This window comes from Pinus tabuliformis, chromosome 8 (genome assembly GCF_031772625.1).
Source record: "Pinus tabuliformis cultivar Carrire ecotype Pingquan chromosome 8, CPIR1, whole genome shotgun sequence".
Taxonomy (NCBI): Eukaryota; Viridiplantae; Streptophyta; class Pinopsida; order Pinales; family Pinaceae; genus Pinus; species Pinus tabuliformis.
In genome coordinates this window covers 1181079745-1181096866 of record NC_142294.1, presented here as the reverse complement: position 1 = coordinate 1181096866, position 17122 = coordinate 1181079745, and the positions used below count along the sequence as shown (strand labels likewise).

Genomic DNA, 17122 nt, shown 5'->3' with positions numbered 1-17122 from the left:
ATGATTGCATTCACATTTTTCATATATTTTTGATTTTTTCGTGTAGCAGGGTCCATCAAAAGTATACAACATGGGTAGATGAGTAATTAAATCACACATTGAATGAGTGCTTCTACTTGAAATTTGAGTAAAACCATAAGGAGATAAGTTGAAAAAATAGTTTTTCTATTCCTTTTTTATTTTTTAATCTTTATATTTATTACTCCAAAAATGGTGAATCATCCCCCATGGTTGACATGATTATCTTCAATCCTATTGGTTCTTATAAAGTTGATTTTGATTGTAAATTTTTGTGATGAGGCCTATTTTTACCTAAAAATTTCTCTAATGAGTGAACTAAGGAATTTGGGTCATAATCGATAGTAAGCAGGCTTGTGAGTGCAGTTATAGTCTCCCAACTACATGCATGCAATGTTATGGGTGTGGTTGGGGAGTTTCTCTTGTGAAAAATAGTTCCAGCTTAGGTATTGGTCGCCTGGGGTGGTTTGCAAGATCTTGAGTGGTCTATAACCCCTAAGGGATGGTTGTAAGTTGTCAGTTAGTCAGCCCCACTTCCATAACTCTAACTTGGAGGTTGGGTCATATCATAGTGACACTCATCTCATGTTTACCCTAGAGAGTATGTTAAAGTGGGTAAATGTGGGAGGAGGTGTTACAATGGTATTCTTCCTCTGTGGACCCATCCTTTCCTAGCCAATCATCTCCTATTCTGACCCTCATTTGAATATTTCCCTCTACCATGGAAAATGTTGTGGTTGCACTTTCCTCCAAAAATCTCAACCCATGTCCACTCCTATCTCTTCTCTGACATCCCCGTCCTCTCTCTCTATCCCAACTCTCTTTCTCTTGCAACCACCATGCTCCATCGGAGAGCTCATGTTTGTTAGGGGGAATTGTATTAGCATGAGCGTGGAAATTGAGGTAGTACATAGACATAACTTAAAGTTGAAGACTTGGCAACATGTTTTTGGGAACTCACCCGACCTCCTATCTAGGAAGAACTCACATGTGTCAAAAGGGAAGGAGCCAACTAACAGCATCTCCTTTCAGAAATGGAGGTTTTGGCAGATATAAATTATTGGGTGCCTGATATATGTGAGACACAAGGGTGATATATTCACTATATGTACAGGGTGGACCTGTATTGGCAAATGAATTTCTTACTAGGAAAAATATTACTAGACCAACATGAGAATAGAGACCTTCTCCTCTCCATGGAACACTTGCATCAACACATGATAGACTTGGACCATCAATTGAAGCGTATCTAGAAACACCTCCGCATCCCCCCTACTACTGACTACTCACTAGGTAGCAACAAGAATACAATCTAGGTTGCAGTGGAAAATTCAGATCCCTTCTCCTAGTCTATTGACACTTATAATGTCTTTAGTTTACTAGTTTTTTTCTTTTCCTTTCTCTTATGGCCTTGAAGGCTCAACTTTCAGTATATGTATTTTTCATTTTAAATCTATGGCTATTTCTGTCTTTTTCCTCCCTCAAATAGGTCAATTTCTAGATATAGTCAAGTTTCCCAAGTGACCAACCAATCTAAAATCTTCATCTATTTCATGTATTCTCTTGTTGAGAAGATAATACAAACATTTATTCCATAAATAAACTCTATAATTACTTATTCAAAACATAGTGATTTATCTAAGTTTGAAACCTTATTTCTTAATTAAAAAGGCAGATGCGATCAAACGTTATTGGGAACTAGAAAATATGTAGAAAAACCATATAGATAGTTTTCAAAAAGAAAAAATTGAGTAACATAAATTCATTTTTAACAATATAAACACAACAAATATTAATTAATTTTTAAATGATAATAATAAAAAACTAAACTATTTTTTTCCACCTAAAGAAATTGTATCTGGAGCAGTTCTCAGGCTTACATAGTCCTGCCCCGGATTAGACCACAAGACTTGTGGGGACCAAACCTACCCACCTAACCATTAGACCACTCCAACATGTTAACACAACATATATATGATTTTAAAAAATAAATATCAATTAATTAATTATATCTTATATTATAAAGTATGAAAGAAAAGATAAAAAATAAAAAATAATATGGAAATGAGTTGTGCTCTCCATATAGTCTTGTTTTGCACTCAAAATACATTACGTAAAGCTTTTTTTTTTAAAGAAAAAGAATTATAACTATAGTGTTGTGTGCACTCAAAATAAAGTACCTAAAGTTTTTCTTTTTAAAATTAACAATAATGGACTTCAATCCTTGTTATTTAGGTAGTTTATGAGGAAAATTTAAAGAAGAAAATAATTCTTCAAATTAAATTAAAAAAAAAAAAAAAAAAAAACAAACAAACAAACAAACAGTGATTTGGCTAATCTCTAATATACGATCTATAAAATATTTGGTGATATTTTTATAAAAATATTCTAATTTTAATATTTTTTTATAAACTATTAAAAGTTTAGTCATTTTTAAGGTAAAATAATTTTATCAGATAAAATTTGGGTCAATCATTTCTAGAAAATAAAAAAGGAAATCTTTCTTAAAGGCATGAAAAAATTGCCATCTACTAATATTAGCCCCTAAAATTTTCCCTAATAACCTATTGCATTAAAAACCTATTAATAATAATAAAAAAAGCTTGTATTGCTTCATGAATAGAAAAATAAATCAAATGTAAATCGTTATAAAAAATATAAGAAATATAAATTGTTTTAATATTAAATTAATAAAATTAAAATATATTGAAATTTTAATTAAATTTTTTTTTTAATTATATTTGATTTATAAAATAGCATTATTTAATAAAATCATGATATAATTTAATATATTTTTTAATTAAAAATAATTTAATTAATGATATAAAGTTTATTTCTATTTTTTTTTTTATTTTTTTAAAATATGATTTTTATATAAATTATTATTACATGTGTAATTAAAGAACTAGTTGTGCTCTCCAATTCAATATCGTAGAGATGTTGTAATATAATGTAATGTAATATCTTGTAAATAAAAATAAAAATAAAATAAAACCAGCCTAGATCCATCTTAACCACTAATCTAAAGTGTCAAGAGTGATCAAATATCTTTTTTTTTTTCTCGGCAAAGACTAATATCTATTAACTTAAAATAAAAATATTTTTACAAGTAATCGAGGCCTCAGAAGAATCATGAGGCCTCTGTACACAGCAAGTTCGCCTCAGAATGGAAGGATTCTGAGCATAGGTGCTACAAAAAACTACATAACAGAAAAACATGTCAGATAAGGACCAGTAGATAAGAAAGATTGTGCATGAGAGCATAGAAGCGAGTAGCCATTGCAAGTCTGTCTGTAAAACATTGCCCCTGCCCTGGAACTGAGCAAAAACTTCAAGCTGGCGGAATTGAGCCATGTGTGTTATTAATGAAACCTGGAAACAGTCGTCTGCTTGACAGAAAAAAAGCAAAAAGAACCAAAACAGTGCCGCATGGCCTTAATATTCCTTGCCCCCGCCAGAAGTCTTCTCTTCTGCTGGACGGTCACTAGCCAAACACAGAACTTCATTGCCGACCTTATCGTCCTTAGGGATCGAAATTGGGCGATTAGAGTCATTCAGAGCTTCATCCCCCTCAGCAAGGAAAATATCTACATGGGGCAGAGTAATTCTCGGGCTGTCAATATGGCCTGGCTGATCCACCAGAGCTTTCTCCGGGCTACCCATGGTCAACTGTTGCTCGCTGCTCTGAGAGGGTTCCGGAGCGATACAGGCCAGAGGATGAATCTGGTTTTCTTCTTCGGAGAGAATTAAGGTGATATGGGCAGAGATCAGAGGTCTATTGAGGTTGCTCTGGAATTTAAAATGGGTGGTTTGAAAAGCACTGTTTGGGATAGGCCTACGAACAGGGCTAGAGGGTTGCACATTCGCCTGAGAAGGAGGGAGATTAGCAGGTGAGTGATCACGGTTATCAGAGCTACTGGCAGAAGGCCGAGAGCCATCACCGAGATTTCCTATGGGTCTCTTCCTGCCCCCTTGTCGGACCATATTGAAGAGCAAAAGAAGGGCTACGGAAACAACAGAAATAACAGAGGGAGCAATTGAAAAACAAAATGCGTGAGCCAGAGAAGGATGAGTGACCTGCTTACCCCTGAGATGTGCCTGAAACCTGCGAGGCACGCCTCTGAGAAAGAGGACCCTCTTACTTCCCAGAGTTTTCGCGGACCAGAACTCAGAGCCAGAATAATTGAAACACACCATGAGAGGGAAGAGCCGGGTGGTAATGAATATAACCATCCTTGCCATGCTTCGAACCAAGTAAACCATAAATGCACAGACACCACCGTTTCCGTCGAACTGTTGATCATCCATTTTACTTAAGGTGAAGGTATGGGGAGACCCGCTGCTCTGCAGCATGCAGTACGCGGTATTAACAGTTGGCATCAGAGCCATTTATGACAACAGTAACACCCGCATCCAGGGGTGATCGAATATCTTGAGGTGAAAACCTTTTTTTTTTAGTACAAAACTTGAGGAAAGATTTGCACCTAGAGAGATTTGATCCCTCTGAACACTTGATAGATCCGGGGTTAAGATGGATCTAGGTTGATTTCAGTTGCAAGCAGTCACACAAACATTGAAAATCTAATTATTCTCATCATTTTAAATATGCTAACTATGTCTAAGAGTAATCTGGTCATTTTAATTTTAAATTTACTCAGTTTCAACCTTTTTAGAAGATAGAAATTATTAGTAACTTGAATGATGAAAAATGATGAAATAAAAAATTTGAATGCAAAGTGACAGTTTCAAAGAAGTAAACATTTCAGGTATGTGAACATTTTATTTAAGATGACAATTCAAGTATTTTATTTATCTCCTCTCACCCTCTCTCTTTGAATATGATGATTGGGGCATTATATTCATTTTCATCCATCTTGATGTATTTGGAGTGGAAAAAGTGGAGGAATAAGCTCACGGGACTGTTTTTACCAACAATACCCAGTTTGACAAAGCAGGGTATGAAACCTTCTGGGAGCATTTTGAGGCATCAAACAACGTTTTTGGGGGGTAAAATTTACCTCTTTGGCGCCACACCTTTCCCTACTATTCTACACACAAATATCTTTCCAAGAATGCAAGAAATGTGTCAATCAGAGTTTGTATGCAAAAGTTATGCCACTCAGAAGTTGACCTTCATGTTTTCACTACCATGGTTTGAGAGGATGTTGTGTCAGCCCCCATTATTCATGGAAAAAGGGGCTAGCCACATTATTGTGATGTCAAAGACTCTAAAAGAGTCTATATTATTACTCTAGTTAAGAGTTGATATAGTCAAACTTAACCATTAGTAGGCTACCAAGTTGTGTTATAACTGGGCCACTAGGAGGAAGAAGCATTCCATTCTTTCAAGAGAATTTATTCCATAGTCGAGAAAAGATAACTAAGAGAGATAGGAGGTAGAGAACATAGAGAGGATTTGTGCACTGTAGCAACCCACTAGCCACAGGCCTTACTTTTTTGTACCTGCAACTATACTTCCAGACAAAGAAAGAGAGAGAAGTGGCCTCACCTTCCAGCTAGGTTTTCTTCTTAAATTTTTTCCCAAAGCATATCTTTTGTCTTATGTGTGTGTATGAATTCATTTTTTCGTTATCTATTTTTCTACATAATTTACATTTGCATGCATCAATTAATTACAATAAAATCTACAGATCTAAAAATTTAATAAAAATTGCAATATTGTAGAATTTCATATTTTTAATATAATATTATCAGAACTATTATAATGAAATGTCTAGTGGAATATCCACTGCAGTTTGTAGATCACCATCTTTTCCTTTCCACTCCCTCTGATCTCTCTCCACCTCTGTTTCTCTATGTCTTTGTTATTCCCCCCTCCAACTCCATCTCTCTCTCCCTCCTCTCTCCTCTCTCAAGTACTCTCTCTCTTCCTTCCTCTCTTTCCCTTTTTCTCCCACCTCCCTTTGTCTCTACCCCCCATCACTCACTCACTCTCTCTCTCTCTCTCTCTCTCTCTCTCTCTCTCTATCTCTCTCTCTACCCTCCAATGTTGTCACTGTCTCCCTCCCTCTCTCCTCTCTCTCCCTCTCTCTCCCCCCACCATCTTTATGTCTCCCTGTATCGCTTCCCCTTCTCTCCCTCTCTCTCTCCTCTTTGTATCTTTGTCTTACCTCCTCTCCTCTCTTCCTCACTCTCTCTCTAACTCTCCCTTGTCACTCCCTCTTTCTCTACCTCTATCTCTTTGTCTTTGTTCTTCCCTCCCTCTCTTTGCCCCCCACCAAATCCATCCCTCTCTCCCTCCCTATTTCCTTCTCTCCCTCCCGTCCTCTATCTCTTTATTCCTCTCTCTCTCTCTCTCTCTCTCTCTCTCTCTCTCCAACTATATCACTATCTCCCTCCCTTTCTCCTCTCGCCCCCCACCCCCCTCTTCCCCACCCCCTCTCCGCCCCCACCTTTCTCTCTATCTCTTTGTCTCTCTTTCTCTCTCTCTCTCTGATATATGTAAGGTATAATATATTTACATTCTAATTTTTTATTGTGAAATAAGTTATGGTTTTTGGGCATGTGGTATTGATAAGTTATGGTATTGGCCCATGGTATTGTAACAAAACCTATTTACAAGTTAATAATATCCATAGTTCACTGGGGGTGAATATCCATAGTTAAGAATCTTGTTATATTGTAAGTATTACATTTTTATGTTCTTATTAATTAAATTTAAATATGGTTATCGAATCATTATTAATCCCTGCTAAGGTACTACTCTAGCAATTCATTTTCTCATTTTCTCATTATTAGTTTAGCATTAACCAATGCAAATTATAATGTTTAACTTTAAAAAATAAATACTTAATTTTTCAATATTATTAAAAGAAAAATCAAACATTTGATTGGACCATAACTTGAAGGTCTTATTGTATTCTTTGCACAATATAATTTATGTGGATAATTGTCTTACATATTTTACACCATAATTTATGAACATGTTTGCAGTAGTTATGCATGATTTTTAGATATTTTTGTAGTGATTTTTTATCCTTAAACTTTGCACGAAAACATCCAAAATAAAAATCCTTGAAAATTATAGCTTATACTCAAGTAAATAACATATTTACCATCAATTACTTATCACTACAATTTAAGCAAGTCTTTGCATAAAAAATGGATGATAATAAGATGTAAATAAATATATTTACAAGGAGTTACTTCCCACCATTATTTATGTTTTCCTCAACACTTATGTAGGAGTAAAATTATAAATACCCACCAAAATGTATGCAAGTTCTTCTACTTGTGTAAGCAATTTACTTATCCACTTCACATCTTAATTTATCAGTCCTGGCCAAAGCAAGATTCTAGGATATAGACGATTTAATTATCCACTTCACATCTCAGTTTATTAGTTCCTCTAGGATATACACAATTTACTTATCCACTTCACATCTCAATTTAACATTGACCTATGTAAGTTATAATTATTTATATTTAGACTCATTTATGAACACTATATTACTTTTAAACTTTTATTATTTTTTAATTGAGCTAACATATAAGTGTTTATGTTAAATGTTAAAGTTTACAAACATTTAAGCCTACACATCTCCCCCAAACTAAGTTTTTTCAATTGAGCCAACTTATAAATTACAAATATTTAAGCATACACATCTCGCTTTATGCTACTTATAGAGCACCTCTCCATGCAATACAAAATACCTTAAATAAAAAGATTAATGTAATGTAATGTAAAGATTTTAACTCAATCAAAATAAAATAAAAATAAAAATAACCCTATAAAAATAAAAATGACTCATCACATTGATCCATGGTATTGAGAACTCATGGTATTCATCCATGGTATTCATGAAGAATATAGCCTATTTAAAGGAGAAATTAACCGAGCCTATCAAATCTCTTTTCGCTCTAAAAAAAAGTGATTTTAAAATATTTATATTCAATTATAACTTAACTCATACTTCTTTCTCCTAAACTACAATTATATGTTTAAAGCAAATCCATGTGTTTCTTTATATTGCCCCTGATAAATATCTTAAAATCTTCTACTAAAAAATTAAAAGAAGTGCACATTATTTAAATTACCACTATTCTTTTAATATATATTTCACATATTTATTTTTATTGCTTATCATTTTCATGTTTCATCATATTCTAAAAATAAATAAAAAGTTATTAAATTATAAATTATTATCTTAAATATATATCTTTATAATTCATTTAGGCATACATTTAGTATTTTTAGTTTGATTTTAATTATAAATAGAACGTATTTACATAATATAGGTTGGTGAATTAGTATAGTTTTTGGATTTGAGTGTTTATGTTGTTTTGGGTCAAACAACATATAATGATTACATATACTCTCATAAATTATAACATTATGGTTGCAAACCATTAGACTAAAGATTATGGTGTGTTTGGCTCGAGTACATTGTGCTAGGGCTCCATGAGAGAGGTACGTGACGAAGTTAATCAAGACATAGTACTTAAACCAGATTTATAAATAATATAATATTCTAAAGTTACTTTATGGGATACAAACTAAAGTTAAAGTTATAATAGTATGATATAAATTTAAGTAATAATTTGGTGTGTGATATAGATTGGATTATTATATTGTTTGTCATGCATTTTGTTGTTTTTAGAATGAAAAAAATGGAGAAATTAGCTCATGGGACTATTTTTATTGGTGGGACCTAATTTGGCAAAATAGGGTCTGAAACCTTTCAAGAGTGTTTTGAGGCATCAACCAATGTTTTCTTGGGGTAAAACTTTGTCCCTTTAGCATCACACATTTATTTCTTATTCTACACACATGGACCTTTCCAATGGCGAAAATAATCATGTCAATCAGAGTCTATATGTGAAATTTATGTCACTCAGAAGTTGACCTTCTTGTTTTCACCACCATAATTCGAGATGATGCCACATCAGCCCCCATTATTCATGGAAAAGGGGCTAGCCACGTGATTATTATGTAGAAGAGTCTATATTATAACTCTAGTTAACAGTTGAGGTAGCCAAACCTAACCACTAGTAGGCTATTGGGTTGTATTATAACCAGGCCACTATGAGGAAAAGGGTTTCCATTCTTTCGAGTGCATGTGTTCCATAGTTGAGCAAAAATAGTTGAGAGGGATAGGAGGTAGATCACACTGAGAGGATTTGTGCACTGTAGTAGCTCATGAGCCATAGGCCATACTTCTTTGTACTCGCAACCATATTTCCATTTAGAGAAAGAGAGTAGAGCGACCTCACCTTCCAACTAGGTTTCTCTCCCGAAAGTGTTTTCCAGAGCATATCTTGTGTCAAAGGTGTGCGTAAGTTTTTACTTTTCCATTCTCTATTTTCTGCTAATTTTAATTTGCATGCATGCACTATTAATGGTAAATAAGCATATCTAGAAACCTAATAAAACTATAATAGTGTAGAATTTCATATTTTAAATATAATTTTATTAGATATGTTGTGACAAACTGTCTAGTAAAATATCGACAATAGTTTGTGGATAAATGCGATATCCTAAGTTCTAAAAGTGAGTGGACAGATTATGTAAGTGAATTCTGAAGTAGTCGGGTGGAATTCTTTTAGTGATACTTGGAAAAACGATAACATGCAAACATAAGCCTTGTTTCCAATGGATATGGATCATTCATTCCCTATTCTTTTCCTTGAGCATTCTAGACACTAGAGGGGGGTGTGAGCTTAGACAACCATTAAGACATGTATCTTCGTAAATCTTATGATTCCTAGATGGGATTATGTATCCAATTCTCCTTGGATTGTCTTGGGGAATGCTAAAGCCCTAGAGGGGGAACTAGTTGGGTAGGATTTCCTAGTGTGAAAGACCTCATGTATGGCCTATGCTAAAGCCTTGGAAGGGAAGTAAGATAGCTCAAGGGACTACATTGTATAGAGGGGGGTACACTTCCTTTAGTTGTGTGTAACTTAAGGGGAACGATATCATGCTAGTTGGAACTATAGTGAAAGTTTGGTACCATGGTCTAAATAATTACCTATTATTTCTATGAAACCTAGTTAGCTTAGGTGGCCTTTATCTTACTTGAATCATAGTCTTAGCTCAAGTGGTGGCCTTTTGTTGAGAGAGCTAATAGTATTTACGGTTGGTCTAGTTGATTAGTCAATTAAGACCCTCCAAGAAGTACAACCATTGTTAAGTTGGTTTAGAGTAGAACATGTATAAGGGTTCAGAAGCTAGATTTCTACATTAGATGCCACATTATTACACAATCAACAATTTTGCTATGAATTTCTCATGATTTTATAGGTTCTAAATTTAGAGAGTCATTTTGAGGCATTAAATGACGCTTTCTAATAAATTTAGGGACCTAGGCATGTCTATGTTAGAGACAAAATTAGGACATATGGTTAAATGGTAAGCCTCAATCAAGGATTTTGAAAAAGCTACTATCTGTACCAAATGGAGATAATGTGCACAAGTTACACCTAGATTAGTGTAGAATTCAGGGGACATATCAACTCACTTCCAAGAGGAAATATTTATTGCCCAGTGCTCATAATTGAGCATGAGTAGTTAATAGAAAGATACTCAAGAATAGTATCTAGTTATCAACCCTTAACTTTGAATTGCACAGTATAATTCCCTAAGGAATCAAACAAAGGGTGGCCTATAAGAGAGAAAATTCCATGATTTATTACAAAGATAATGTTTTTTTTTAACTTAATATTTTATTATTGATTACTAGAATTATTCTATACAAGTTAATCTCAAATTTTGCAACAATTCTTTTTTCCTTTCTAACATTATGTAGAGTGCAAATGGCCTCCCAAGAACACCAATATTCAACTCCCAGTATCTTAATATTAAATTCATAGTTCTCCATTTCTAAGGAGAACATAAACATTTTATGCTTCATGGTTATTGATCACTTGCTCATCGAAATTTTATTCTAATTCATTTTTATCCAAATTTAGACAATATTTAATTAATCATTTCATCCAGCAAAACATTTTTAGTGAGTGGATATTGGTGCTAATGGGGACAAACACAAGCCTTGCTTCATATTTTTGTTACTCTTAAACAACAAGATTCAATAAACACCTTAAAATTTCCTTTAGATTGTGTTTCTCATGCTCACATATAGAATCTAGATGCCTATTTATTCTAGTCTCAAGCATCTTCAATCAATCATTTCATCTACAACATTGCTTGTAATGGAAAAGGTAAACATGATATTGTGTATTCAAAGTTCAAAAAGCAATCATCTTCAATCAAATTCATTTCATCTACATACCTTTTCTCAATGGAAAAGGAAACAATTGCGCTCATCGCTTATTTGAATCTCAACCATCTTCAATCAGTTCCAAGTGCCCATTAATCTTCACCATCTTTAATTAATTATTTCATCTACTACATTGCTTCCAAGCCAAATACTTATAATTATCTTCATGCAACTTTTTTTTTCACATTTAACGTCTTCTATTAGTATTGATATTTCTTTAATTTATTATTGGTACATGCAATGATTATTGATAATAATTGCATAAATATATTGTAGACATCAATATTGTACACTTCAATTTGTGTTTCTCATCCTCCAAGCCAAATACTTTTAATAATCTTCATGTAAATATTTTTTTTCACATTTAACTTCTATCATTGTTCATATTTCTTTAATTTATTATTAGTATATGTGATAATTATTGATAATAATTGCATAAATATACTGTACACTACAATTGGTGTTTTTCATGCTCTAGTTGTCTATTTATTCCAATTTCAAACCTCTTCAAGCAATCCTTTCATCTCCAACATTGCTTTAAAAAAAAGAAAAATGTGATGCAATAAATTCAATCTTCAAATCTCAATCGTCTTTAATCAAAACCCTTTCACCTACACCATTATTTTCAGTGAAAAAATAACAATTCCATTCATTACTTATTCCAAATCTCAACCATTTTTAATCAATTCTTTCATCTACGATAATGCTTCCAAGCCAAATGATTTTAATTATCTTCATGCAAATATTTTTTTACACCTAAATTTTATTAATATTTCTTTAGTTAATCATTAGTATATGTAATGATTTTTTGTAATAATTTCATAAATATATTTTGTACAATCAACATATTAAGTTTGAGTTTATTTTTTGGTATTAGATGTGAATTTCATTTTTTTCATTTATGTATATCAAATAAAAAGGGGCAAAGTAAATTTGAATTCTAGTATATTCTATATTAATAGAGTTGGATTTAATTTTTCACTTTTATGTACATGACCAAACATTGAATACATCACTTCTAGTTTAACTAGAGAACCCTCTCTTTTTTTGTGCAAAATAGGTGTATATAGAAGAGTTTTAAAAACCACAATGGAGAATATTGACATTTTCAGTTATCTTGTTATATGCACTTCTCCATATTACAAGATTGATGGATTAAGATTTTCTTGCCTTTGTAATGCTTAGGCTTAAGCTTATTTAAGAATTTATAGGTGCATTGTACAAGATTTTAAACTTTAAAAAGTTAATTTTCTAATAAGGAGGGGTGGTAGGTGTAGGGGGTCATTGTCATCCTTGAATGAAATTGAAATATTACCTTTTAGTGGGGCCTATGTAGAGCATTAAATGACTAAGTAGAGACATTGACCCTTTTCTAGGGCTAAAAGCCCTTCGATGCAAGTTATATTAAAATTCTAATTGCTATTGGGGATTTAGTATTAGTTATCAAATTGATATAAAAAACTTCATTTGAAAGTGAGTCAAAGCATAAGAATTGCTAGATGAATACAAAAAGAAGTTGCTATATTTAAAAACAATGAATATTATCACATCCTAAATAAATAGGTAGATCAATTGGCCAACATGACCTCTCAACTAGATTATGGAGTCCTTAAAGAGAGGTCTTCCTTAGTCATAGTTATGAATATGTTTTGCATGAGAGACAAATGACTTATCAAATAGCATGAATAACTTAATCTTAGAACACAAACGGTGTATAACCTTTGTGCTACCCAAGCATGCTCCATGTTTAATGTTGGAGCAATAACCTTTGTGCTACCCAAGCATGCTCCATGTTTGATGTTGGAGCAAGTTCATCTATTGCACTTGGGCTTGACTTTTTTATGCAAGTGGTATATTTGGTTTGGGAGAGTCTCTATGGAATCATTTTTAGGTTTCTTGATCTATTGCATCAAATTTGGGCTTTTTGGCCTTGAGATGAGATTTAGTTCATTTCCATGGGATTTTGGTCTTATGTGGCTTAGTGGTTCTTCTGTCGGTCACCCTAGTCTACCATGGACAACCTTGGAATAATCATGGCTCAATTCTTGTTATTTCTCGTAGGAACCAATGTCACCTCTCCCTTTTCTATAAATTAAAAGATTAGTGGAATAAAATTTGATATTGAACCTCTCTTCTTATGTCTAGTTAATAGGTATGGTACTTTGTTTAGTTAGTGGAATTTGTGAAAATTGGAAAGAGATTTTGCAAATATTATATAGCGCCTTAAAAATAAACCACTTACCTTCTAAAAAATGCTCATTGTGTGAAATCATTACTATTTACATAATTCTAAAAACAGAGATTTTATCACAAATAAAAATTCAATTTTCTCTATTATTAATAAAATATATTATCAATAAAAAATCTAAGCAATGGACATCAATTCCTTTTAGGTTGAGTGTGTTTCTTTTCGATAAATGCTGAGTATGTTTCTCTTCGATAAATGATTATGAATTTGGGGCAAATGCCCTTTTAATTGCTTCGGATGCTACATTATCTATTGCATCAATGGTTGAAGAGCTCAACGAAGACGAAATTGTACCATATTATCATTTTGTTGGCACATTGTTACGATGATTAAAGAAATATGAAATTCACTTGCAAAACTTGGCGCCAAAAAATTCTCCTTTTGCAGAAAGATATGAATTTCATGTTGAAGAACAGAGATAAATAAGTTCCCTAAAACTAGCTGGTTAAAATTGTACTAAACGAATGTACTAGAATATTGCTATGTGTATATATTGAATGACTAGTGAATGAATAAGTGAGGCTACAAAATATATTCATGGAGCTTCTGTTCAGCTGAGACTGTGATCTTCAGCAGCAGCAGCAGCATCGTCATCATCGTAGGGGCATTGAAGAGGGGAAGAAAACTGTAAAATATTGCTGTGGATTGGAGATTGAGGATCCCCATTTGCATTATCATCATCATTTTGTGATAACAATGATGTCTTTCTCATTGGAGAAGAGTAAGGTGAAGGAGATGCAGAGGAGGAGAAATCCAGGCGCATGGAAACGTCACCGAAGGCAGCAGCCATGTCCATGTCCATGTCCAGAAGTGTAAGCTTATGATATTCCACCACTTGATGAAGATATTGATTCTCCCTTGCATAGTTTGCGTTCTCCTGAGCCAAACGCCCCTTTTCAGCCAGAAGGGCTTCCAGCTGAAGTCTTACCTGCACCAAAAACCATATACAAGACACTCAGACGGAGAGGAATCAGAGAGAAAATCAGTCAGATTTTGTACTTAATGTTAATGGACCTGATTTTGTAAACTGGGGGTGGTGATATTCCCCAACAAGGCTCAAATTCTCCTAGATATGTTTCACCCCTGGTGGGTTTAGTCTGTACAAATGGCAAATTTGTGGGGCTCTGCTGCAGGGTAAGTGCAACTTCAGCATAATAAATACTCCATGAAGAGCCCTCCTGATTGAAGGGGTCTTTCTCAAGTGCTCTAGGTGCAATACATGTGTTACAATATTCTGAGGTTCAAATTCCCATAGACAGACACTTAGAAAGACTTTGTACTTAAATGTTAATGGGGTGTGGGTTATTCCGAGTTTTGCAGATTTTACAATATTTTAGAAATCTAATGGCTTTAGATGCCCATACACATGTTCTGCCTCCGCTGGGTCTAGTCAGTGCAAGGGAGCAGCTTGGTTGGGGGAGTGAGGTCCAACTTTGACAAAATATATACCGAACCTGAAACCTCTTAGCTGAAGCGATCTTTCTCAAGTGTTCTAAATATATTGTAATATTACCTACGTTCAAATCCCCATAAAAATGTTTCACCCTTGGTGGGTGAACTCTGTGTAACCGGGTAGCCTGATTGGAGAAGCTGCAAGTCCTTAGCTACTTGATCTAAATAAAAGCTAGGTACAATTTTAGAACATAAAAACCCAATCTGCCCTCTCTTAGCTGAAGTATCTTTGCCTAATGTTCTAGATGAGACACTACAAAATATACTGTAATATTGGGGATTGCAGAGGCATTGAAGGGATTTTTCTCAAATGCTCAAAATGCTATACACATATTGTAATATCCCCAGGTCGGGGAAGCCATGAAGGGATGGATATTTCTCAAATATTACTAAGTGGAATGCACTACACATTGTAATATTCCCAGATTGGGAAATGCATGAAATGGAAAAGCAATGAAAAATATAATAGCATACCCACCACATACCAGATCATCTTCCTCAGGCCTAACGCCTTTGGTAAGAGCATCCCTTAGCCTCCGATTCTCCTCCTCCAGAAAAGCACAGCGCTCTCTCATGAAGCACAGATCTCCCCTGATGGACTTCAGATCGCGCTCTAGGAATTTGGCTTTGGAAGCCATGGCCATTGCCAGCTATTAACACAAGAAGAAAGTAAAGCTTTAGCAAAAGAAAAATAAAAGGGAAAAATCAAAATAATAAAATAAAACCCATCAGGATTTCTGAGCAAGAATCACAAATCTCACATTCCGGTGATGCTTTAACTTGGCATTCTCCTCCTCCTTAGCCGAGGCTTTGAGCTCCTCTTTTTCCTGATCAGACGGCTTTTCCTCGGCGTTCTCTGGAGCTCGTCGCCTTTTGAGGGTGTAAGCAGGGGAAGTTTTGAGGGTGGAAACAGGGGAAGTTGCGGGAGGGTCTACTGGGAACAACTCCGATAATTTCGTTTCCGCCAAATTCGATCCATCCTGCCAATTTCCCCAATTTGAAATCGCCTCATAGAATCAAACAGGAACCCTAAACCAGATCAGTAATAAGCAAGAGTGCAAGTTACCTCAAGTGCAGCCCCAAGTGTGTGAGTAATGCGAGTCAAGGAAGAAGCCACTGCCTCCAGCCCCTTGTGCAGAAGCTTGCTATCCTCCGGAAAAACTTTGGAATCCAGGTCCTCATGCTGCAATAACTAACTTAGTAACTTAGTCAATCGTTCATGCAGTCCTCAACTTTAGTCAATTAATCATGCAGTCCTCATCTAGAGCTGCTGATGAATAAAACATATAAAATTCATTCTGTGAAGCATACTCCAAGAAAACATACATACTTGGGAATCTGTGCTCTTGTGAAGGGATTTCGCCCTCTTGTTCAATCTATTCCAGAAGCTTTCTTCGCTCTTATGATCTGAGAATGGGCTTGCGGGAATCGATTCATCGGGTGGTGTCACAAACCCCTGCACCACCAAAACCCCCGCCAGTATAGTTGATGATCATGACATAATGGCTTCAATATATAGAAAACAAAGACAGCCATGAACTTATACATGAACATGAAGAAGCTCAATGAAAGGAGTGAAACTCTGTGACTTACCACATTGAGGGAAGGCGAGGAGATTGAATAGGTCGCACCAGGAGACACAGCACCTTCCGCTAACATGGCCATTGCAATTCTTCTTCTTTCTTCTTCAACTACAGGAATGGCGAAAAAGTGGGGGACTGCGTGAATCCTCTGAGCCTGAAGAAATAAGTGGAGTAGAAACAGTCAATAATCCACCCACATCATATACGTTAATGAAACGGCTCATTCATTCAATACAACAAATAACGAGCCGGGCTCTCCCTTTCCTACATGTCCGTCTTACCTGGGCATCCAAAGCGCAACGGTCATATTTTTTTATAAACTGTGGGCTACCATCGTTAAAAGTAAGCCGCGGCTCAATAGCCAGTAGGCCAGCCTTCAAGGCGCCACTAAAGTCTAATTCCAACTTTCTCTTACCCAAAGGGACAAAAAAACCTTCCTCGTAATGCCTTGCTATATTCTTTATTCTTATTTTTAAGAAGTAGGTTCTTATTACCATCTGGAAAATATTTTAGTTTTTTAAACCATAATGACTTAATAACTAAGTAGGGCTATGAGGTCGTTTCTTCGTTGAGTTTAATTA

At 34.7% G+C, this 17122-nt stretch overlaps 1 protein-coding gene across 2 annotated transcripts; it reads right to left on the bottom strand.

Moving 5' to 3' along the window:
- Positions 1-13885: 13885 nt before the first annotated feature.
- Positions 13886-16848, bottom strand: LOC149239548 (uncharacterized). Of its 2 annotated transcripts, none has more exons than XM_089367163.1 (6): positions 16552-16846; positions 16289-16414; positions 16025-16141; positions 15720-15938; positions 15444-15608; positions 13886-14434 (listed from the first exon to the last, which is right to left on the bottom strand). In XM_089367163.1, the coding sequence occupies exons 1-6, from the start codon at positions 16621-16623 to the stop codon at positions 14057-14059; spliced, it is 1077 nt and encodes a 358-aa protein (XP_089223289.1). In that variant the 5' UTR covers positions 16624-16846; the 3' UTR covers positions 13886-14056. The 2 variants fall into 2 exon arrangements, with proteins under 2 accessions (XP_089223289.1, XP_089223290.1); XM_089367164.1 differs by having other exon boundaries at positions 14259-14434; positions 15437-15608; positions 16552-16848.
- Positions 16849-17122: the final 274 nt, after the last annotated feature.

Bases quoted from the DNA above. Each gene is read 5' to 3' on its own strand.
- LOC149239548 (XM_089367163.1), bottom strand. From the start codon at position 16,623: ATGGCCATGTTAGCGGAAGGTGCTGTGTCTCCTGGTGCGACCTATTCA. The intron at 15,609-15,719 runs GTGAGATTTGTG...TTGTGTTAATAG, and splicing joins AGTTAAAGCATCACCGGAAT to CTGGCAATGGCCATGGCTTC. The intron at 14,435-15,443 runs GTATGTGGTGGG...TTTTTGGTGCAG, and splicing joins GGCCTGAGGAAGATGATCTG to GTAAGACTTCAGCTGGAAGC.